The sequence below is a fragment of the Galeopterus variegatus genome, unplaced genomic scaffold (assembly GCF_000696425.1).
Source record: "Galeopterus variegatus unplaced genomic scaffold, G_variegatus-3.0.2 Scaffold6372, whole genome shotgun sequence".
NCBI classification, from domain to species: domain Eukaryota; kingdom Metazoa; phylum Chordata; class Mammalia; order Dermoptera; family Cynocephalidae; genus Galeopterus; species Galeopterus variegatus.
Window position 1 is genome coordinate 84,932 of NW_007732483.1, and position 25,228 is coordinate 110,159.

The window sequence follows — 25,228 nt, forward strand, 5'->3', positions numbered from 1 at the left end:
GGTCTGAGCTCGTAGCTAGTTTAACACACGGCTTTAACTGTTATGCTGCACTAGTAAAGAAAATTCTATCTAGCCAAAGGAAGGTAAGTGTGGTAGGCAGAATAATGCCCTTTCCCACGTCCACATCTTAATCCTCAGAAACTGAATATGTCATCTCACATGGCAGAAGGGACTTTGCTGCTGTGATTAAGTTAAAGACCTTGAGATGGGGAGATTATTCTAAATTACTCACTTTCTGCTTTATATTTTTTATATTGATTGAATTTTTGTTTTGTTTTATTTTGTACCATAAACTTGCACTACTTCTACAAGAAAGAAAATAATGACAAAGAAATGATAATTTTTTTACAAAGATGGTTATGCCAATTACCCTGATTTGATCATCACATATTGAATGCATGTATTGAAATATAATTCTGTATCCCATAAATATGTACAATTGATATATGTCAAGTAAAAAATAAATAAATTTATTAAAAAAATAACGGAGATATTCCCACTTTGGGGAAACACATGTACAAACATCTTTGGCTTCAATTCTCTCCATGGTCTGTCAAAACCTCATCAACATCTGGGCCCCAAATAGTTTCTGCTTAATCTTGGAGGATGTCCTCAGGCTGTCCCTATGCTGTCCTGTACCCTTTTCCACCAAACAGAATTCTTCCTCTCATTTTTTAGGACTTGTGGAAAAGCTGCCCTCTCCAAGAGTGCTTCTTGATGATTCTGAACTGAACGTTCACCCCAGAGAATACTGTACTATAGATTTCTCCTTGTTCTGCTACAAAAATCGTATGGTCTCCCTTGGGCTCCCTCCTTTACCTGGCTTCTACTGTCCACTGTAACTCTTTGTGCACAGGAACTGTAGGGGATCTAAAGCTTCTAAGCCCCATACTCCTCTAGTACTCTCTGGGTCTTATCATGAGTGTTTAATACATATTTGCTGCTACTGCCTACATGGAAAAATAAAGAAATGCAACCTAAATGAAGGTTTGAAACCCCAAACCAACCTCAGAATAAGGCTGGAAGATCATAGGATAAAAGGTTCTAACTCAGCTGAACTCAGGTGGCCATAATGGTCTGTCTTTGCCCCAAGGTTGAGAACAAATATGGAGAATGAACAAAAAGTCTTGACAGGACCATTAGGTGAAATAGCTGAGTAACTGTGAAGAAATTGACAAAAATGACATCTAAATGACAACACCATGGCAACCTGAGTTTTGTTGACCTTGTTACAGCATTAAATCACAATGGAATGAGCCTTTAGAACACCCAGGTCCCATTCTTCCTCCTGCCAATGCAGGAATCCATTCTAATTCCTGGTGGTCCAGCATTTCAGCAGCTGCTTAGATACCTTGTATCAATTAATCTGGTGAAAAACTGACTCCGGACATATATTTCCACTAGATTAGAAGTAATTTCTAGGAATCCATTCTAATTCCTGGTGGTCCAGCATTTCAGCAGCTGCTTAGATACCTTGTATCAGTTAATCTGGTGAAAAACTGACTCCGGACATATATTTCCACTAGATTAGAAATAATTTCGAAGAAATTGACAAAAATGACATCTAAATGACAACACCATGGCAACCTGAGTTTTGTTGACCTTGTTACAGCATTAAATCACAATGGAATGAGCCTTTAGAACACCCAGGTCCCATTCTTCCTCCTGCCAATGCAGGAATCCATTCTAATTCCTGGTGGTCCAGCATTTCAGCAGCTGCTTAGATACCTTGTATCAATTAATCTGGTGAAAAACTGACTCCGGACATATATTTCCACTAGATTAGAAGTAATTTCTCACATTCCACTATCCTTTCACCCATTTGTCCCCAAGGGAATGTCATTCCCTCCACTCTAGAACATTATCTTAAATGCTTTAACTGGTATTGAGTTAGGGATGCCAGAGGCAATAGGTGAATAAGCCACCTCTTATAATCAGCCTGGGAAACCCATTAGATTTTCAGATCCAAATCATATGAGGTCTGTTTTTACCTAAGGGGTTGCCTTAGGACAAAAATGCAACAAAAGGGCAGAGCAGTGTAGTGAGAGTAAGTCTGGAGGTTGTTGGTAAATGTGGATTCTAGGTTTGGATATACACTCAAGTGACTGAGCGCCCTTCAGCACATCCCTTAACCTGTCTGGCCTCAATTCCCCAACAATAAAATGAGAAGGTGGAGATGAGGTCTCCAGAACACCATCTAGTCTTGACAGGCTGAGTATGGCTCGAATACTGGGGGTCAGAAAGGGTTAATACAGCAGTTCTCAAAATGTGGTCCCCAGAGCAACACCATCAGCACCATCTGGGAATTTGTTAGAATTGCAAATTCTGCCCCCATCTCTAATACTGAATCAGAGACTGAGAGAGGGCATAGCAATTTGTGTTCTAACAAGCCTTCCAGGTGATTCTGATGCATGTTCAAAGTTGAGAATGGCTGAATTAATATGATTTTCAATGGGCCACATGTAATCCCACCTGATTCACTGGGGATATGGCTCTGTATTTAGCTTGAGTTATTTCCTTTTAGTTTCTTGGGTCCAACTATAAGTATGAAGAAAAGAGACAAGTCTAAGTTCCCATCCCCCAAAACACACATGTATTAATATGACTCAACAAGCTCCTCCTGTCTTCACAATAACCAGTGAGGTAGGCAGAGGTGACTGGGATATTCCCAGGGAGGGGATGTTCTGGTCACACACTTAGATAGGTAGGCCCAAACTAGAATCCCAGCCCTAATTTCTCACACAGTCCTTCTTAACTGCTTGTGCTTGATTTTGATCTCTTAGTCATGAGCAACCCTCCCCTCAGTTGCATGGGATACTCACCGCAGGCAAGAGCCAGGAGGTGAGCTTGCCAGGTGAGTGCCACGAACATTCCTCCCATTGCAATACAGGCCAGAGAGCTGTTGAAACCCCAGAGGCCAAAGTAGATGTCCTCAAATGGAGCTGCAAGACTGAGTCCTATTATGCAAGATGGGAGGGGTCAGAGCTTTGGACCAAAGGTGGGATGCTGTGGAGGGAGCCAGAGGGTGGGGGTGGGTGGGTGGGGTGTGGGGTAGGGAGAAGCATCCCAAGAACTCCCATTGGACCCTAGGAAGCAAAGACCTCAAGAAAATCTGGAGCACAGAAGAAGCCTGAGACAATGCAGGGATGGAAGAAATGCTCAAATTTGGTAGGAGCCTTATCCTTACCTGCTGCTATCCCCAGCAACGACCCGATTGCAGCGTGCAGGCACATGAGCGGGGAGGAGAGGAGGATGGCACACAGGAGAATGCCCCCTGTCCACGGATTATCACAGCCGTATATCTGACCAACCCCCACTGGCACAGATTTCAGTAGCTGCACAAGCAATTAACAAAACGAGTCCACTAAAACAACTGAGCAGAAATCCTCAGGACCCCCACAAACTCATACAATGTAATTCTAGATTTAACATACCTTATCTTTCAAGATTAGTATTTCTACTTTTAAAGTTTTCTCTCTCTTTAATTACAGAAACATCCAAGTCATTCTTCAGCCCTATCCCCACGGATACACCAGCCCTTCCCTGGTGCACACTGAGCATGCCTTGTCAAAACTCCGCTACACTCTTGGCTGTGCCGCTTGAACTGACACTTGGCCTCGGTCGCTCATGAGCTCCCATGAGGTATCGCTGCTCCTGGCGGTGAGGACCTGCCACTCCTCACAGTGAGGATGGCAGAGACCAAAGCTTTCAGCTGTCCCTCAGTGTTTAGGACAACCCATCAATGCATCCTTACTTTCAATAGAAATATTATCACCGCCATGCAATTTGGTAATGCTAAGGCCAGAGACCCAAAACCGGGTTATCTTATCCACAATTTAGAAGCAATTATTGGCAAGTTGATGAATCAGGGCCATGTTCACCCTTCTGTTGTTAAGTGGAACAGGTATTAATTTAAACCAAGATATCTTCAGTTTATTCCAGTTGCTAACAACTGTCAATCAGGCCTTAAAACACAAAAACACATGCAAATGTTACAATTCTACTTTACGACTGAGGCCTGAACATAGCTTATGTGCTTGCAGAATGGCAGTTCTCAGGAAGGCACGGGGCTTGCCTCAAGCTAACAAATGAGAGTTCTTTACAACAAAGCTGCCAGGAGGCCAGAATAGGCATAATTACCTATGACACTTCCCTTTTGAGCAAGGCCGTTTCCTGAAAGACCCCTTCCACAGCTCCCTCTCTCACCCTTCCACCCTTTCTAGGTCCTATGGGTGCCTCCTGGAGCAGAGACTCTGACAGGGGGAGCCCCAGCTCTGGCACGAGGGGAGGGTCCCCTCCCCTCTTGTATTAGGCTGGGTCTGATGAGGGCTTCCACATGCAAGTGTGGTCCTTGCTCAGCACAGGGGACCATAGTGTGAGTCTGATTCCACCCTAAGATGGGTCCTAAATTCTTCCAGCCCAGGCTGGGGCTTCGTGTCTACACAAGATCACTTCCTCTTTCTCCTAGACCAGGGAACTTGGCACAGGCAAAGGCTATATAGGTTTTTATCTCAGCACTTGACAGCAGAACTCTCTATCCCTCTATCCCTGGCCATGGGGTGGGGGCAGGGGGTGGGTGAGATGGCAGATAAGTGTGCTGATGATGGGCTGGTGTTCAGAGTGAGGAGAAGGGCAGGACAACCTGCCCCAGATCAACACCGTCCAAAAGAACATGGCCATGGGGTGGGGGCAGGGGGTGGGTGAGATGGCAGATAAGTGTGCTGATGATGGGCTGATGTTCAGAGTGAGGAGAAGGGCAGGACAACCTGCCCCAGATCAACACCGTCCAAAAGAACCTTCTGAGATGATAAAATAGTCTATATATGTGCTGTCCAATACAGGAGGTACTAGCCATGTGTGACTACTGAGCACCTGAAATGTGGCCAGTGAGGCTGAGGAGCCAAATTTTAATTACTTTACATTTAAATCTAAATAGCCACATGGGACCAATGGCTGCTGTACTAGACAGTGCAATTCTAGATAAATACTATTTTATAATACTATTTCCATGGGTAGTTCTAATAAATCTTTGATTCTCCTTCTGAGTTATTTTCAAAAGCTTCCATTCATTTTCTGGCAAGAAGCTAAAGAAAAGGCTACTTGAGCTCTTCATGTGTTTCATAGCCTGATGGGAAGTCTTTTGCATATTAAAAAAGGTGTGGTTTCTTTGGTTTTCTTCTGATTTCAAGTGTTTTCTTGTTCTCAATAATCAAGAAACCTTAAACAGATTTATTAAATAAACATCAACAGGAAGAGCTGGAATTTGATTTGGGTTAACTAGGTTTTTAAAAATCCATGCTCTCTGAGTACCTGTCTATAAAGAGACACATAGTAAACGTCCTCAAACTCAGGCCCATGTCACAATCTGGGGAGTTTGTTAATACAAGTTCCCAGGCCCTACCCAGAGATTATGATTTAGAGGATCTGAGATGGAACCTGTTTTGGTATTTAAAAAAACTTCCTGGATGATTCTGATGCCTACCAAAGCTTGAGAACCCTGAATGATTGTACACATTCTATGAGATATACCATAAGAAAAAGCAAAATAGAGAGGTCCTGTAATGAGCTCCAAGAGTGAGCATCTAATTCTCTTGACTGGAGGAAGCAGATCATAGATTTATCCCCAGACTGAGGCCGCTGGCCTCAAGGGCTGGCTTCCATCATACCCACCCAAACAAAGGCCGAGCTCACAATAGAGTGTCTGATTTCCAATGTAGCTATAATCTGGAGTTAGCGCTGCAGATTTTTAAGGAAAAGAGGGGTAAAAATGAGTTTTGACTAAACGGTCATTTAAAAAATCCCTTAGACTCCAAAGCTTTGGAGTAGAAGAAATGCTTTAGATGACAATGGAAGGCAGAAAGGCCACCCTAGAGCTGAGTATCTTTAAGATGCTGATATCCATGGGCAATTAACCAGGAAGACATTGGGTGTCTTCCAGAGGCAGGGGAGACATGAAAAGATAGTATCTTACCTCCAGGGCACTGAGGTCAGACCAGCTGACATTGGGAACTGAAGTCACGGGCGTGAACAATTTGCTTGGAAAGAACAAATTGTAATGTCCAGTGGCTGAAAGGTACATTGACAACGCCATGTTGAAAGGGAGGGTGAAGACAGGTAGGTCCCATTTGCAGAATACAGAATTCAATGCGCTTAAGAAAACTGGGCTAAAAAAAGAACAGAACAGAAGAATACGCATGTGACAAGCCAGGCTGACAAACTGAGTCTCTACACTACGAAGGGGCTTTGTTTCATCTGCTGATAAGTCCCTAAAGTGTTGTGTTGGCAAACTTCCCACAAAAGAAAACCTGGGTAAATCCTATCACAGAGACAATGCATCTTACATAAAGTCAAAAATCAACTCTTAGCTTACCTAGCTTTTGAAAATTACACTCGGGGGTTGCTCAGAGTGAGTTATATATCAAAGTTTTACAAATATTTTTGAAGTACGTAAGACACATAAAATAAAATATTGTCTACATAGTTAAAGCCCCCCGTGTGACACTACTTGATCATATGTCCCTTCCTCCTCACCACAGGTAGCTACCATGCTGAGTGTGGCATATGTCATTTCCATGTGTCTGTTGTATATCTATTTTTGGAAAAGGTGAACAATTGTTCAAAGAAGGAGGCAGGTGATGTGGGTTAAGATCTTGCAGTCAGGGGGGTAGCGTTTACACCCTTGAGCTGCTGATAAACTGTGTGACCTTAGGCAAGGCATTCTTCCTCGGTTTCCTTGTCTGTAAACTGGGGGATGGGATTTCATGGTCCTTGTGTCCTGTGTCACTCTCACTTGTTGATGCAATCAAGGAGCCATCACTTGAAGATCAGAACTGCAGATTAACTGGACTGTGGGATGGGGAGTGGCAAGCACCCGCAGGGATGCCTCCTGCTCTGGAAACTGCTCTTCAGAGTGGGTCCCAAGTAACCTCCTGGGGGCTGGCAGGTCCTCCTCCACGTACCTGTGGGTACAACGAGGGTGGGCGGTCCTCCTGCAGACACTGTCCATAGTGGGCTATCCTTCTCATTGTGTGGATATCAGTATTTTATATTCTAAATACACTATAGAAAGAAGGAAATGTTTCCTTCATCATCTTATATTTAAGATGATATCAAGATACAAACTAGTTTGAAGGATTCAGGGTAAAGAAAAAAAAAATTCAGTAAAAAAATTTGTTGAAGGGGGCCCAGGCAGGTGGGTGACTGGAGTTCATCTAGGCGCAGTGGTTCTCAAAGTGGGGTCCCTGGACCACCACACCAGCATCACCTGGGAACTCATTAGAAATGAAAATTCTCAGGCCCCATCCCAGACCGACTGAATGAGAAACCCTAGAGATGGGGAGTAGCCCTCTGTGTTTTAACAAGCCCTCCAGGTGATTCTGATGGTGTTCAAGTTTGAGAACCCCTGCTGCAGGGAGTGGGTCTCAACTCTGGCTGTATTATAGAACCACCCAGGGAGACTTAAAATTCCCACTCTCCAGGCAATGGCCCAGACCAGTTATATCAGAATCTTGGTGGGTGTGCATGTGTGTGGGGCACATACATCAGTGTGTTTTAATGCTTCCCAGGAGGTGTCAGTGTTAGTCAGGGTTGAGTACTCCTGGATAAGGGGAAGATATTGTTGGATATGTAGGGGGATCAGCCATAAGGCCAAATAACTGGTTATATGGAAATACTTGTATACGCCTTTTAAAATAGTTGTTTCTGTTTCCTGTAGACATAACTTGAATCTAAAATTTTAAATTTTTTAAAAAAAATTGTGGTAAATAGATACCATTTTGACTATTTTTAAGTGTGCAATTCAGTAACATTAAGTACTTTCACATCATTGTACAAACATCACTGCCATCCATTCATAGAACATTTTTTTATCTGGCAAAATTGAAACTCTGTACCCATTAAACAGTAACTCCCATTCCCTCCTCCTCCCATAATTTTTTTTTTGGCGACTGACTGGTATGGGGATCTGAACCAGCCCCCATAATTTTTTAAAAAGGCATTTTGAAAACCAGGTCCAACTTACCAAGTCATGGACACAGCAGATACAGGGAACAACAGCCACCAGAAATAGTTTCCCTTGTCTGAGAAGACAGCCATGAGTATTCCCACCAGGGTGCCATTGTAGCCCTGCAGCCCGGCTGCTATTGTTGACCTGCGGGCAAGAGGCATGGCGTGGACCTTTCCCAGTGGACTTTGGTTGAACTTGCACATAAATAACACTTGTAACTTCCAGATCATATTCATGTTAGAAAATGAGATTATTCTTGGAAATTTATCTGTAAGCCTATGTAAGCATCACGCAAATACTAATCAAAGCATAAAGAAGTAAAATATGCATGGATAAAAATACAAATGTGCATGTAGAACCACTCCCTCCCCAGGTGTTACAGCTAAAGAGAGGCCTTTGTAACTTCCAGATCATATTCATGTTAGAAAATGAGATTATTCTTGGAAATTTATCTGTAAACCTATGTAAGCATCACACAAATACTAATCAAAGCATAAAGAAGTAAAATATGCATGGATAAAAATACAAATGTGCATGTAGAACCACTCCCTCCCCAGGTGTTACAGCTAAAGACAGGCCCCTCCCTCCCCAGGTGTTACAGCTAAAGACAGGCCCGCAGCGTCTGAGGCAGGGAGGGAGAATCTGCAGTCAACCCACTCTGCTTGCTTTTGGCCTTTCCTTTGGAAAGTTATTTCTTTTAAATCATTAAGGACTGCTGACTTGAACAGAATTTTTAGCATATAAAACCATTTCTTAAGTCTGATTTTTTGGTGAGAGATATAAGATTCCTGAAATGTAAATTAATTTTCTTAGTCTTTCATCTTATAAACATTAATTTTCCAACTTAGCATATGTTTTCATATTCCTGTGCTTTTATTTTGTCTCCAAACATACATTTTCAAGTTACTGTGAAGAAAAACCATTACTTTTCTTTCACTTGGCAAAGTACCCCATTTAATTATGTGCATATTTAGCACCTAATTCTTTCTGAGGTCCCTTTTTGCTTAGTATTTAACGTGTCTTCTAAAGGTTGTTATATGGGTAAGTTTCTACTCTGACCAAAATAGTCCCCATTTCATAATTGGAGCTAGAAGCCCTGAGTGAGAAATGGAAAGATTTCTGTAGAATAAACCCCAAGGCTGACAAGCCAGGCCCCCCAGGGCTCTGAGAGTTGGCAGTGTCTGCCATCATGAAGGTCACAGGGTCCACTTCCCAGGAACCTGGCACTCAAGAGCGATGTCTGCAGGGCATGGGGGAGTGAAGACGGTGAAGTGAGTCCAAGGGGAAGCGGATGCCATTTGTATTGGTATAACCCAGAAATTGGGACTACATGTGGTGACAGTGGAGAGCTATGCAAAGACTTGTCCTCTCAATAACCGACTTGGAGATTTAATGCTTGAGTTTCGTCAGTGGAAAATTAACTGCAACATCAATGAGTTGTGGATGCATAGTTAAAGCAGCAGGAAGACATGTGTTCACTTAAAACAGGATTGCCATTTTAATGCAGTCTTTCGGGACCCAGAAAAGTGAAAGATATTTGAAAACTAACACATGTAAATATCACCTGTCTTCTATATAACTCCTGACAAAGAAAATGGGATTGGTCGCGTTTTGCTGGAACAAAACAATGAAGGAATACTCAATACAGTACAATCCTATACCACATCCCCAAACTGGGAAGAACATTCTTGATGTGCATTGGAATAAAGTTCAACCTAAGATACAAAATCACCCTCCACAGGGAGCAAATCAGGCTCCTTGGGATTGATGGGAAAGTGGGGCGTTTCCTGAATCTCTCTCCAGAACCTCCTTAGGCAATTTACAGCAAGTTTTACAAGAGCTTAGCTGGGTATTGACCATCACTGGGGATTATGCATTGATCCTGGACATCTGGAAGACTGGCACCCTCCCTGAAGGAACTGGCTAGTCAGGAGCTGTCTATTGGTAGAAGTCAGCTCATCACTCCTTCAATGATAGATCAAGTACAAAGTACATGCTATTTTTAACCTAACATACATCAGAAGACTTCTTAAATGCTTCTTAAATCAGAACCTACTAACTTGGAGTTTATGGTTATTCATCTCTCCAGGAGCTGAGCTGACCTTTGCACTGTCTATGAAGAATGAGTTTGCTAAAGTAATCATGAGAACAAGATACAATGGGTTATTAAGCCACTAAAACTTTTCATGAACTCATATGAATTTTTGCACAAATAAAATGCTGATGACAAGTAATTTTATCAATCACAAAAGAGCTTCTCCTGGAAATTACTTGTAGCTTAGTTCTGGTTACCATGTACTGCCATGAGAATCTGGCATCTTCAGACTGGCCACTTACTCAAATACTGATAAATACTTACTCAAATCTTTATAAGAGACTATGAAGGATTCCCTGACCTCTGACTAAAGGCAAATATAAAGAGTTCTGTGGGATAAAAGTTGTTTCTCCTGGAAAAGGTGTGGCTTTATCACTGCTGCCCCTGGTCACTAGTCAGCTCCTGTGTCTCAGAAATGAGCTGAGCAGGCTTGGAAGGATGTGCCCACCTGTTTTGGCTGAGCAAGAGAGCTGTCAGAGTGGAGACCAATGTCCCCAAACAGCCATTGAGAGCCCACCAGGGGTTCTGGACCAGAAGTCCCATCAGAATCAGGATTCCACTGATGGGGTTGCTGACGAACACAACTTGGGATATGCCCCGAAGAACCCAGTCGACAAACTGGAGTATCACAGGTTTGTCTGGAAGAGAGGAAATGAACACAGCTGAGGAAGTGGCAAGACAAACGATGCTCCTGCCCAGCTCCAGCACACAGCCTGAGCACAATCATCAAAATCCCCTGGATTTTGAAACTTATTTTTTATATTCCTTTAAGCTTTTTCTCTCTGCACGCTTTACCCCTTTAGTGGCACTCAGATCCCTAAAAGCATCTGGCTTCTTTATGTACAACTCAAACTGTCACTACAAGAACCTGAGCTCCAGAAAGCATTTAATGCACTTATTGTGCTCAGAGGTACAATTGCTTAAGCCAAAGGAATGAATTGCCAATAGTAAAACTACCAATAGTAAAACTGAAATTACAGATGGAGCTAGGTGCCTTCCTTTAATATGAACAGGGCCCTGGTCTAACCACTATCTCCTTTAAAAAATTTTTTTTTTCAGGTTATAAATATTTTATTTTATTTTTTCAACACAGAGCAAGCTTGGCATGGATATGGGGCCATTTGATGTTTTTGTGACTAACAGGTTTCAGGGCTCTCTCTTATAGAATGTAAATGTACCTCTATACATATATATATGTAAATCTTATCAAAATTAAGCTTAGTCACTGAAAGAAGATTCACTCTCTGAACTTTCCTCTGCAGTTTTCTCACTTTCATCATGAGGCTCTGGAGCATCCAGTCTAGAAGAGCTGGGTCTGGTCCTTCTGATACCATTTTATTTTTTTTGCCACTGCTGGAATAACCCCTTGAGCTGTTTTGAGATATCTGGCATATCTAGGATCCTCGGCTGCATTTAAGATATTTTCTGCTGATATTTACAGTTAAGATGCTTCACTTTCCTGTGATCCAGAGTCTTGGGGACTGTTCTGCTGTGATTGCTTTAAAGTGGGTTTAGAATGTGATCCATTTGTGACACTTCAAGGAGATACTTCAAATGTGAATCATCTCAGCCCGGGGTAGATGACAACTTTGCATCTAAAACGTTGAGAGCTGTTTCAACTTGTTGGCTACAAAGAGAAAGGTCTGCCAGCTTCTCCTCACCAACCGTGGAAGAGTGGTCGAGGAACTGCACAGCATGCACCACAAGTTGCTTTAGAAATGCCACCATTCTTGTCTGTTGAATAGCTGGCACCGTGGTCAGGTCTGTGCCCGACCCCATGAGTGGAAGCCCATCCTCACCCACCTCCTCAGTGAGTGGGCTCCATTAAAAATTTTTGAAGAGGCTTTCAGGTTAGAAGATAAAAAATAAAAAAATGAAGGGTGAAGAGATAGATAAAAGGTTGGGGAATATAACCACGTATTTAAGTAGAAGTACCAGCAAGCCATTTCCCCCAAAGCCACGTCTCCCAACTCTTGGAAGGATGAAAGCATAAATACCTCTAAGCCAGCTGGCAAATTCTTTCATATCACCGGTGACATAACCAAGAGCCTTGGGGAGGCACTTCCTCCCTCGACATGGTGAAACCTGGTTTTTACGCCTGTCCAGTTTAACCACGGTGGCGCTGTCCTCCATGGTGTTCTCTTCCTCTGGCTCCTGAGGGAAGGACAGAGCCCATAAACATCTCTAACACAGATCACTTCAGATTGGCCAGCTTTGGGCCTGGGTTCAGTAGCCACAGATGTTAAGACTAAAGGTTTTCATCTGAACCATGATGTCCTATGGCACTAGGAAAGCACCATTTTCTTTCTGAAATATCATCATGGAGATTATTACCCAAACCCAAATCCCACGCTACCTTTATCATCAGTGCTGTTAATGTTACCATGACAAGGTTCTGGTCTTTAATTTCATAAGGTTCAGTTTCTAGTCCAACAAATGTTTATTGAGCACCTACTTCCCGTACTCAAGGAGCTCCGTCTAGTGGAGAAGACTGAGAAACAGTTAATATCAACAAAACAAGTCAAATAATATGAAGGTTCTGGTCTTTAATTTCATAAGGTTCAGTTTCTAGTCCAACAAATGTTTATTGAGCAGCTACTTCCCGTACTCAAGGAGCTCCGTCTAGTGGAGAAGACTGAGAAACAGTTAATGTCAACAAAACAAGTCAAATAATACGGAAAGAGCTAAAAGCAAGAGCCTAAAACTCAGGCTATCAATAAAAAGAGCAAGAAATCGGGTTACAAAGTGGCCTGCTCTCTGGTACAGACTGATCAGCTACTTTCCAAGACGAGGAGCCTTTTTAAATTAATTTTTTAATTTTTTGCCAAAAAAGTTTCATTTTTAAAAGTCTGAAAGGGAAGAAAAATATAAAACCGTTTGCGTGTATTGACACAGCGTAATAAACTCCCTTCCCCCACTCTCCAAGATTGCTTGAATTTGTCTTTACATCATGCAAGTGCCACAGATATTCTTTACTTTCGAAGTTTGTTATTTAAATATATAAAAACAGGCAAGAATGATATTTTACAAATATATAGAAACAGGGAAAGGTGGAAGTGGGCAAAGCTGTTGAAAACCAGAGTTGTAATGTAAGGATTGTATGATATAAGACTGTACAGGGCACAAGTATACTAAGCATGCCTCAGGAAAATACAAACAGTGTAACCATGACTGTGTTCACTATGGGACTATTCACTTTTCATGATAAGTAACAGGAAAGCACCACCATCACCAGAATATTGTACCCTCTCACCAGAATATTGTACGCTCTAGACAGAAATGATGGGCTCATGGTGTGGAAGGTAGATACAAAAGAATTCTATGCCCTAATCCCAGAGGTAGGCAGAAGCAGAAAGGCAGTGGTGAAACCACCTGGAGTGTGCAAAAACAGCCACCAGCACGGCCAGGTGAATATGAAGCGGGCCACTTTGTAACCTGATTTCTTGCTCCTTTTATTCATAGCCTGAGTTGTAAGCTCTTTCCATATTATTTGACTTGTTTTGTTGACATTAACTGTTTCTCAGTCTTCTCCACTAAACTGAGCTCCCTGAGTACGGGAAGTAGGTGCTCAATAAACATTTGTTGGACTAGAAACTGAACCTTATGAAATTAAAGACCAGAACCATCAAAACCCAGAAGATATATTTGTGGAATGTTGAAGCCACAGCCGCATAAGACATGACCAGAGATACACGGAAAGCCCCTGCAGATAAACCAGCTCATCTCCCTGTGGCCGGGCTGTGGACGAAGGATCCTCACAGCTGTTTCTGGTCCCATCATTGATCCATTCACCATATCCAACAAATAGCTATTAACAGATGATAAAGTTATGTCTATTTTTTAAATCCTGACTCTAGTTTTGGCTTCTATTAATCTCAGTATGCAAATCAATGTGGGTAACTGATTTATTATGGGGAAACAATTACACTTTGATTGCATTACCTCACTGCCCAACTAACCATCCTGCAGTTTAAACAATGTGACCATTAATCATTGCACAAAGTAACAGTTATTTATACAATGCATTCCAGACCAAGGTCCGTTTGGTCTTGGCAAAACAATGTTAGACACCAACATCTGTGAGATTTCCAACCAATCTTAAGTTGAAAAACACTGAAGGTCAGGAACCAAGACTAAGTCCACATGGGGCTCAGCTGACGCCATAGTTAAGGATGTAAAATTATTTGAATAAGTAAGCATTTATGAGAAACTGCCTTTTATTTCATAATCTAAGCAATGGTTATTGTTTATTTTCAGATATCTCCCTCTTTAAATCTCGAAACTGAAATATTGCTTGGTAAGCCCCTTCCTCAGCTACAGTGACCCATTTTCAAAGCCATGGCAGCTCATGAGAGGCATCAGGCTTCAGCCCAGGGTACGACAAGAAGCTCAAAGATACAAATGCTTTGAGTTTCTATAACGGAATGTGTCAGGTCCTAAAGTGGTGGCGTCCACAGAAAGCATTGAAGTGACATTTTCCATCAACTACAAAAACAGGTATATGGGCTATTCCAGAATGAGCAAATTCATGTTCTCAAAATTTCCAGCATGTATTTATTTATTTTAGAGGGTTTTAAATACCCTGTTGCCTAAGAGATTTTGGAGATACAGATTTGAAACCTGATAATATAACTGGTCAGACGTGATTGAGAACCTGAATGGCCTGAGCCACCCAAAGTTAAGTAAAGATTAAACTATTTTGTCCAAATCCACAGTCCAACATAAAGAAGGCTTATTGTGATTTGTGTCTCCCATATCCACATATTGGGATGGGTTGTAAGGCTATGATGTCCTAGAGAGAGGGGTCTTCCCACGGCTAGAGCAGACAGTTGCTGCTGTATCACAGTCCCCAGGAACCATTTATTCTGAAGTGCTGAGTCTTCTGGAGCCCCTGGGGGCACTGACTACTTGCTCAGAAATCAGGCATTAGGATTGGTTAGGAGAAATCAATAACTTAAAGTTATACCTCACCCTAAAATTTTATCACGCTGGCATACTTGCATTCCTGTAGGGAACTTTAGGAATCCACATGTCCCAACTAGGAAGGCAACACAAGGCTATGGATCTGCTGATGCTCAAACATCTCAGTCCTGACTAAGTGGCCCATTACATTTCCACTAAGAGGAGAGAACAATAAAATAGAAAGAACCCTAATAAAATAGAAGCAGGATAAATGTAAACCCCCAGACTACTTTTTCCTAGCTTTTCCACGGCTGTCACAACTCTGTAGTTCAATGGTCCAGCCTCTAAACCAAGGTGAGTGCCATGTGACTTTTGGGACCAAGATCCCTGTGTCTCTGGCTCAGCCCATAGCCGCACCACTCAGAGCTTACAGACCCCCACTTCCCAGGCTCTGCATAGCAAAGACACACCAGAGTTTGGAGCAGGTGCCCAGGTTCCTGAGACAGAGCTGCACGAAAGAAGCATACCTGTTCTTTTGGCCCATCAGCCAGTGCCAAGCATAGGTAGGTGAAGCCTCTGTGTGCTGCCTCCCCAGGTTTATTTCCAAAAAGGTCCATTCAAAAAGGACCATGACGGATGTCACCAGCACCACCAATCAAGGACCATCCATTCATCCTTCCTTTTTCTCCATCCATGACAAAGGGCAAAAATATGTGAATCAGCAGGACATGCAACCTGGCTCTGATGGAGGAGGTGGAATGCCCAGTGGGTTCCTGGTGGGGTAAGATGTGTCCCATACAGAGACCTCTAACACAGAAGGCAGACTTCCCCATCAGCAACAAGCTTGCAGAAGGGGGAGAGACGTGAGCTGAGTACAGCAGTGGAATGTTCATTTCATTGTGCTTAAAAAAAAAAATGTAGCAAACCATCCTGCATAGAGCCCAATGCCCTCATTTTGTTTTCGCAGAAGGCTGGTGGACCTGAAGTCTGTTTCAGAGGGAGAGGATAGGCTTCAGGCTGTGAAACGCTTGGGGCAAATTGTTAGCGGTCTATCTTGGGGAGAAACACCAACATAACATGTGGCTCCAGCCTTGCTCTTTATCCAATGTAAGAAGAAGAGTGCGGGCCGGCCCGGTGGCTCACTCGGGAGAGTGCGGTGCTGATAACACCAAGGCCCCGGGTTCGGATCCCATATAGGGATGGCCGGTTCGCTCACTGGCTGGGCGTGGTGCCGACAGCACCAAGTCAAGGGTTAAGATCCCCTTACCGGTCATCTTTTTTTAAAAAAAAAAAAAAGAAGAGTGCGTGGTATGGGATCTATTTTCTGCTGGGCGTGGTGCCGACAGCACCAAGTCAAGGGTTAAGATCCCCTTACCGGTCATCTTTTTTAAAAAAAAAAGAAGAGTGCGTGGTATGGGATCTATTTTCTGTAGTAAGACACTAGCCACACTTCCTGTGCACCACAAAAGCCCAGTCTAAGAGAATAATAAATGGTGTCTTTCTTATATCTAAATAAGAGTCCTTAAATATTGAACATTGCTTTGTTAATAATAAACAATTCCTAGTTGAATTCAATTCTTAGGGCGGCAACTTTTAATAAATTTTCTTTCTTTTTTTTAAACTTCCATAGCACCCAAGGATTTCATTCTTTCTTCAGAAGTCCAGTAAAGTTGTATGTGTGGTACATTATTTCTCCCCCTTTTATATATTGTATTTTTACTTTCTTCTATTGGCTTGGTCTGAAACCTGAAAACTTACCAGAGTGACTCAGAAAAACCCACACTGGTAAAATATTTCTGACATGTCTTAGAAAAAAATTGTGTGTGTGTGCACGGGCGTGTGTGTGTTTATCCATGGTAAACTTCCTGGCTAGTTATATTCCAAACTAATGTGTCTGAGGGTTGCATTATCTATATTTCTGTTTGATGAAGAACAATATTAAGAAATCCAGTGGTAGGGTTCTCATCCTACACAATGGTAGGATTCTCATCTTATACAAGGAAAGAAGAAAGAAAGAAGAATGAAAGAAAAAAGGAAAGAAAAAGACAAGCGGGGGCAGCGACATTCTCTCAGTGTAGATGCCTACACCTTCCACCTCTGCTCGGTGCCCGCCTTTCTCCTACCACCAGAATCACCCACACCTCAGAGCACCACATTCCTGAACTCAATATTAACATTTTCTTAGAGCCAAGAGACAGAAAAATTTGAGAGCTAGATTGGATTTTAGAGACCACATAGTTCAAGCCTTCATTTTATAGAAGAGAAAACTGAGGTTCAGAGTGGGGACCATCCGGGTTTACTCAGCAAGCAGCAGGCAGAATGGGCTTTATGGAATAGGTAAGCCCTGGTGGTTCTTCCAGTCTAGGGCCAGGCACATTAATGCTGCCCAGGATTCTGTTCAAGTACACAAACAGTAGAGGAGCTGCTTCTGTGGGCTGGGGTCTGCAGTGGGTGCTGGGGTCAGTGATGTACTAGACTGTACACAGCCTGTCTTTACAGCTGCCTAGAAATAACCCTGAAATGGGTTTGAACAGCAACAAAGAAAGGCTCTGCTATCCCCAATTTCTCTCTGTTCTCTTGCTCGAAGCAGCTACTCTGATGAATAAATATCTCCCCATGCCTCAAAGTGAGCCTCACTTTCCTGCTTCGCTGACACGTCCACAACAAAGCTGGTGTGTGCTGAAGTTAACATCCCAGGAATATTCTGGAAGCTGCGCCTGATGAGCCTTCCAACAGGAGTCAGAAAGCATTTCTCACAGCCCAGATCACTAGTGAAACAAGGTAGTGCTTGGCATTTTAATGTGAGGCAATACCAAGGTTTCAATTCAACCCATAGTCCCCATTTCATTACATGAAGGAAAACTCATTCTATTGTCAGCATATATCAGAAATTTGTACAATTGGAGAGGGCTGAAAGTCTTCAGTTTTTCATGCCTCCAGTATCACTTTGGAAAATAATACAAAGTTTTGGATCTGGATATAGAAGAAAGCATTTAACATTCATGCTCTATCATAATAAACTTTCAGCATTGATGCTTATTTGGTACTTACTATAATCTTTATTTTAGGTAGTTTTTGATTTTAAGTGGCAGGAGGTGCTCAGTTTTCTTTAAAGCTGTAATCAGAAATAGAGAAAATGCTGTCAGGTATTCCTGTCCCCTGATTAAAACACTTCCCTCCTTGGAAGACACTACTAGAAGCCTTGAATTCCACATGCTAAAAAGGGCAGCTGCAAGGACACTGCCACGTTCATGGCCTCAGTTGTAACCGACTAGTCCTCCTGATGGGTACAAAGCACACTCTCTTCAGCATGACAGCTCACGCAGAGGAGTCCACATACCCATAACTGGAGAGGACCATTTCCAAGACCCCAATTTTTTTCTTTGGAGTCATGTAGATACTTGTCTCCAACTTCACTTATTTCAAGATCACAGCCCCAAACTCCCAATACTGTTGATTAACTCAGAGTCGCTTAGCAACTCCAGTGAACACCTTGCTGAAAATCCTCTTCCACATCAGCTCAGGTGCTGCTTGTACTTTGCTTCAGAAATCATGAATAAAGACATTGCTTTTAAGCTGCCAGAAACAAGCCTGTGGCTTTGGTAAATTGCTTTCTAGTCTACCACAACTCTGACTTTGCTGCTTCTATTAAGTTCTGTCAATCTGAAATATACTTCTCCATTAAAAAAAAAAGAAAGAAAGGGAGAAAAGAGCAAGAATTAGAGAGGACTAAGAAGACAAGCCCTAAATAATGAACAGTTGGAAATTAATAGAAATGAGGAGGGGACTTACACTCCAGCTGGCTTCCCAGGGCAGAAGGCAACGGCTGATAAAGACCTGCAGGGCTCTATTAAAAGGGAGAGTGCTCCAGAGGAGATAGTGCTGGCGGGAGGCACCTAACAGTCTTATACCCAGAGCCCTGCTCTGCGGATCCATGGGCTCGGCTTTCTCCTCCCACTTCAGGCACCAGTGCCAAAGCAATGCTGAGGAACTGGTCCCCTGGATTTGGCGCCTGATGTCTCTCTCTTTCTCTGTTCTTGATATTGTGCCAACTGCTCTTTCTCCTCCCACTTCAGGCACCAGTGCCAAAGCAATGCTGAGGAACTGGTCCCCTGGATTCGGCGCCTGATGTCTCTCTCTTTCTCTGTTCTTGATATTGTGCCAACTGCTTTACCATTGTCTCCACCGCATTCCGAGGTCCTTGCCCAATGATAATCCTGCTCAAAAGCATCTTTTTCTTCTCCACCCTGTTTCTTCTAGCCCCTACCCTCACCCTGAAATATTTTTGGAAAGATTTGTCACTGAAAAGGATCAATGCTGTTATTTAAGCTAAAAACCATGTGACGGGTTGCTGCAGAATGGACTCAGGAGCTATGCAGCTGCTCCTGGGGTGGAATTTTCTTTTAGACTTGATGTAATTTCTGCACAGGTGCAAAAATCTGGCCAGGGCCTGGGGGGTGTAGTGAGAGCGTGGGGAGGATGAGGTGTGTGTGAGCTGTTTTCTGTAAACTAACTGCCTTTTTGCCCAGTGAGAAGAAAACAAAGATACAAATGTTTCCCTGGAACATCCTCTTTCTAGGTGAGAATCCCAGAACAAATTCTACTGCCTTTAAAAGTCAGGAGGCAAACATTCCATAGCAGGGGAGCCTAAAACTGAATTTTAAAATACCTTCCTTCCCTATCTTTTAAAATTTCAATTCTGTGGCTTGTTCTGTTATGGCAGAAATCTAACTCAGGTGTACGTCTATGAGCACACACACACACAAAACCCAGAGAACAAAAACCAAAGAAAACCATGCAGAAGTCATGGGTCTTCCCTTCATGTACGCTTCCCGCCCGCTTGTATGTGCAGAAGATAGTCCTTATCGGCCTTCAGCACAGCGGCCAACAAAAACCAAAGAAAACCATGCAGAAGTCATGGGTCTTCCCTTCATGTACGCTTCCCGCCTGCTTGTATGTGCAGAAGATAGTCCTTATCGGCCTTCAGCACAGCGGCCGGGACTCTCTGGCTCCAACCCCTGGACACTTGCCAGACCACAGGGTTCTTTGTCTGCTCGGGATCCCTTCCTTCCGGTGCCTCCCACGGGGGCTCTGGCCGGGTGGGTGTGTCTGGGGCCAGATAGAAAGCTCATAGGTTCAGGTCCATGATTAGAGTTTTGAGATTCAGGCAAATTTCCCTCCAACAATTTTTTCCTAGTAAAATAAGGAGAAAATAACCCCCCAGGGTTATTCTGAAGGAGAAAAGTCACAAGAGGACAGTGTGAGGAGCCTGCTTTGGGAATAAAAAGAATCACGTCAGTGCTTCCACAACTTTCTTATGCAAATGGGCCATAATCCCTGATAGTAATAATACTGATAATCTAATGCCGAGAACTGCCACAAGTGGCTAAGCATTCACCCTGTCTGCCAGCACTGTGCTAAGCGCTTTCCACACACCAGTCATTCCAACCATCACAAAAATCCTCTGAGGTGTGCACCATTGTTCCTACTTTGCAGGTGAGGAAACTGAGGCTTGGAGAGTTTAAATAATTTGTCCGATGTCTAACACCGAAATTTGTACTTTTAACCACTCTAATGCTGTCCAATATTTTCAACTTCTGCCCATGTTTGCTTTCATTAATTCATTCATTAACCCAGTTAACTCAGCCATCAACATGTATTTACAGTCTTCATCTCGAAGGGGCTCCACATGGCACTCACGTGCCCTTCTGCCTCAGTGGCCCTGGTTAGGGGCTAAGGGTAGGTAGTGAGTCTCAGTCCTTCTTGGCAGAACCACTTCCTCTCCCCCCATCCCTATAAAGCCACACCTTAAGTGCTGGTCACAAAATACAGCCTTGTCATATGGTATAACAAGACGTGTGGGATTCCAAGTCAAGTAAACCCAAGTTTGAATCCTGGCTTAGTCCCTTACTAGCTGTGTGACATTATGTATGTTATTCACCCTCTCTGAACCTCAGATTCCTCACTGTAAAGTGAGGTAAGTTTACTTCTTTTATGAGGGTGCGACAAAGGGTGACGTATGTAAAGCACCATGCCCTACATGTGGAGGTGCCGCCATTCTGATGTCAGCCCCTCTCAATCAGCAATGCATTGCCCTCAAGGATTCCAGAATGGGATCCTTCTCCCAGCTTGGACCACAGGGAAAGCTTCTTCTTGGCTTTGGCATCAGAAGGGGTGCAGTTATAAGTACAGAGGCAACCACTCGGCAAGAACCCTGGACCAGGCAGGTGGCTGGTGCAGGGCTTGCCAAATTCTCATAGTGCAAGATCCCAAGATGCTAGGGTCTGCTGCTGCCTGGTTGCTGTGGCTTTGGAGAGAACCCCTGGGCTGGAGATCAGAGAGACAATGGGGCCCCCAAGACTGACAGCATCCATTCGTTCTTGGTATTTTTAAATGGCCCCAATTGCACAAGTCAATGACTTTTTCTCAGTTCTTTCTCTAGTACCTCTTGGTATCATTTACGAAGCATTATTTGCTGCATGTTCATGCCCTACTGTGGTTTTCCTTGCCACGCCTTTCCTTAGTCTCTCCCACCACTTCTCTTTGTGTGGCCCTCTCTCTGTCCCTGTTCTCAGGGACTTCACCTTCCATCTCTCTATCAGGCTACAATCACAAGTAAACACAGACACAGTGTCCCTCCTCTTCCACTTTCTCCATGGAGTTTCTGCCCCTAGACTGTTCTTTCTCCTCTCCCCTACCCACACTCTGTCCAAATCTATTTGGATTTCCCAGTGGACTTCTGTGAACTTAAAGCAATTCATGTCTATATTCCTCACTGGGAATTGGGCCGCGAAGGGAAGGCGGGATGGCCTGGCATCACCATTGTGAATGTGGCTCTCTGCACCTGGGACCTGGGTTACTCACCTGGGGGCCTGGCTGGATGGGGTGAATGTGTCAAAGTGAGGCTGCTGTCTGGAGCTGGAGAGGTGGCAGCTGGCTCAGGCTCCTCACAGTTGTCCCAAGTGGAGACTTAATATCTGCTGGCTGCACAGTTTTGTCAGCTCAGCCTAATTTAAAGGACCCTTCACAGTTTTAAGAAATGCTCCCTATTACTATTCCTGTGCCTCAGCCAACAGCTAGAGAGGGATCCAAAGTCTCCTAGCCCTCACTCCTCCTCCTCACTCCTCCTCCTTCCTTACTGTTGGCATCTGGTTGTGTGGTGGTGAACTCCCGCAGTTTTTGTCTGTCTGGAAAATACACTATTTATCCCTCATTTCTGAAGAATAGCCTTGCTGGGAACAGTATTCTTGGCTGGCAGTTTTTTTTCTACTAGTATTTTCAATATATCATCACATTTTCTTCTGGTCTGCAGAATTTCTGTTGAGAAGTCTGCTGTTAGTCTGATAGGGGCTCCCTTTTAGGTGACTATATGCTTTTCTCTTGCTGTTTTTAGGATTTTCTCTTTGTCTTTGAGCTTTATCAGTCTAACTATAATGTGTCTTGCAGACGATCTTTTTGGATTGAATCTGTTGGGGGATCTTTGAGCCTCCTGGATCTGAAGGCCTATTTCTCTCCCTATACCTGGGGAGTTTTCCATTATTATTTTGTTGAATAGATTTTCAATGCCTTTTTCTTTCTCCTCCCCTTCTGGAACACCTATGACTTGAATGTCTGTGCATTTAAGATTGTCTGCTACCTCTCTTAGATTTTCTTCTTTTTAAAAAAATTCTTTTTTGATTTTATTGATGTGGCATATCACATTTATTGATTTGCATCCCTGGAATGAATCCCATTTGGTTATGATGTATAATTTTATGTATGTGTCGTATTCTATTAGCTAGTATTTTATTGAGGATTTTCGCATCTATATTCATCAAGGATATTGGCCTGTAATTTTCTTTTTTTGTTGTATCTTTGTCTGGTTTTGGTGTCAGGGTGATGTTTGCCTCATAGAATGAGTTTGGGTGAATGGCCTCTGTTTCAATGTTTTGAATAATTTGTAGAGAATTGGTATTAATTCTTCATTAAAGGTTTGGTAGAATTCTGCAGTGAAGCCGTTCGGTCTTGGGAATTTCTTTGTTGTGAGACTGCTGATAACAGCTTCAATCTCTTTGACTGTTATTGGTCTGTTCAGATTTTCTGTGTCTTCTTGGCTCAGTCTTGGTAGTTTGTGTGTGTATAGAAATTTATCCATTTCCTCCAGATTTTCAAATTTGTTGGCATATCGTTGTTTATAATAGTCTCTAATGATTCCTTTTATTTCTGAGGTATCAGTTGTAATATCACCTTTTTCATTTCTAATTTTTGTTATTTGTATCTTCTCTCTTCTTTTTTTTAGTTAGCCTTGCTAATGGTTTGTCAATTTTGTTTATATTTTCAAAAAAACAACCTTTTGTTTCATTGATCTCTATAGATGCTGAAAAAGCATTTGGCAGAATTCAACATTTGTTTATGATAAGGACTCTATAAATTGGGTATAGAAGGAAAGTATCTCAACACAATTAAAGCCATATATGACAAACCCACTGCCCATATTATCCTGAATGGGGAAAAGTTGAAAGCTTTTCCCTTAAGAACAGGAATTAGATAGACAAGGATTCCTATTCTCACTACTCTTATTCAACATAGTGTTGGAAGCACTAGCCAGAGCAATCAGGGAAGAGAAGGAAATAAAGGGCATCCAGTCTGGAAAAGATGAAGTCAAATTGTCCCTGTTTGCAGGTAGCATGATCCTATGTATTGAACAGCCTAAAACCTCTACAAAAAATTCTTAGAGTTGATAAAGGATTTCAGCAAAGTAGCAGGATACAAAATCAACACACAAAAATCAGTAGCATTTTTATACTACAACCGTGAACTAGCAGAAAAAGAAATCAAGAAAGCTAGCCCATTTAAAATAGTCACCAAAAAAATAAAATACCTAGGAACAAAGTTAACCAAGGATGTGAAAAATCTCTATGATGAGAACTACAAGCCACTGTTGAGAGAAATTAAAGAGGACACAAGAAGATGGAAAGATATCCTATGCTCTTGGATTGGAAGAATTAACATTATGAGAATCTCCGTTCTACCCAAAGTGATCTACAGATTCAATGCAATCCCCATCAAAATTCCAAAGACATTTTTCTCAGAAATGGAAAAAACAATCCTAACATTCATATGGAATAACAAAAGACCATGAATAGCCAAAGCAATCCTGAGCAAAAAAATAAAGCTGGAGGCATAACAATACCTAAATAAATTATACTACAAAGCTATAGTAACCAAAACAGCATGGTACTGGCATAAAAATAGACACACAGACCAATGGAACAGTATAGAGAATCCAAAAATCAACCCATACACCTACAGTCATCTGATCTTCAACAAAGGCACCAAGTCTAGACACTGGGAAAGAGACTGCCTCTTCAGCAAATGGTTCTGGGAAAACTGGATATTCATATGTAGGAGAATGAAACTAGACCCATACCTCTCACCATATACTAAAGTCAACTCAAAATGTATTAAAGAATTAAATACACATCCTGAAACAATTAAACTCCTTAAAGAAAACATACAGAAACACTCCAGGAGGTAGGATTGGGTACAGACTTCGTGAATATGACCCTAAAAGCACAGGTGACCAAAGGAAAAATAAACAAATGAGACTAGATCAAACTAAAAAACTTCTGCACAGCAAAAGAAGCAATTATCAGAGTGAAAAGACAACAACCAGAGTGGGAGAAAATATTTGCAAAACATACATCTGACAAAGGATTAATATTCAGGATATATAAGGAACTCAAGACAACTTAGTAAAAAAACAAGTAACACAATTAAAAAATGGGCAAAGGAGCTAAATAGGTATTTCTCAAAGGAAAATATATGAATGGGTAATAGACACATGAAAAAATGCTCAACATCACACAGCATTCAGGAAATGCAAATCAAAACCACACTGAGACACCATCTCACCCCAGCTAGGATGGCTAATATCCTAAAGACTGAGAATGATAAATGCTGGTGAGGTCACAGAGAAAAAGGAACCCTCCTACACTGTTAGTGGGAATGCAAAATGGTGCAATCTTTATGAAAAAAGTTATGGAGGTTCCTCAAACAATTACAGATAGATCTACCATATGATCCAGCTATTCCACTGCTGGGTATATACCCAGAGGAATGGAAATCATCACAACATAGGGATATCTGTATTCCCATATTTATTGCAGCACTATTTACAATAGCCAAGAGTTGGAACCAGCCCAAATGTCCATCCAGATGAGTGGATAAGGAAACTGTGGTATATT

The 25,228-nt window shown here is 42.4% G+C and overlaps 1 protein-coding gene and 1 pseudogene across 2 annotated transcripts in view; both read right to left on the reverse strand.

Moving 5' to 3' along the window:
• SLC14A1 (solute carrier family 14 (urea transporter), member 1 (Kidd blood group)) overlaps positions 1–18,897 on the reverse strand; it is a 30,743-nt gene extending 11,846 nt beyond the window's left edge. Inside the window, exons 1-8 of one of the 2 annotated variants that reach the window (XM_008590794.1) lie at positions 18,795–18,894; positions 18,054–18,117; positions 12,098–12,254; positions 10,549–10,738; positions 8,021–8,149; positions 5,972–6,164; positions 3,188–3,335; positions 2,823–2,957 (exon numbers count right to left, since the gene is read on the reverse strand). In XM_008590794.1, coding sequence (XP_008589016.1) covers positions 2,823–2,957; positions 3,188–3,335; positions 5,972–6,164; positions 8,021–8,149; positions 10,549–10,738; positions 12,098–12,233 — 931 coding nt within the window. In that variant the 5' untranslated portion in view covers positions 12,234–12,254; positions 18,054–18,117; positions 18,795–18,894. Of the gene's footprint in view, positions 1–2,822; positions 2,958–3,187; positions 3,336–5,971; positions 6,165–8,020; positions 8,150–10,548; positions 10,739–12,097; positions 12,255–18,053; positions 18,118–18,794 lie in introns of both variants that reach the window. The other variant, XM_008590795.1, reaches the window with a different exon arrangement.
• On the reverse strand, positions 11,319–12,046 carry LOC103606202 (annotated as a pseudogene).
• Positions 18,898–25,228: the final 6,331 nt, after the last annotated feature.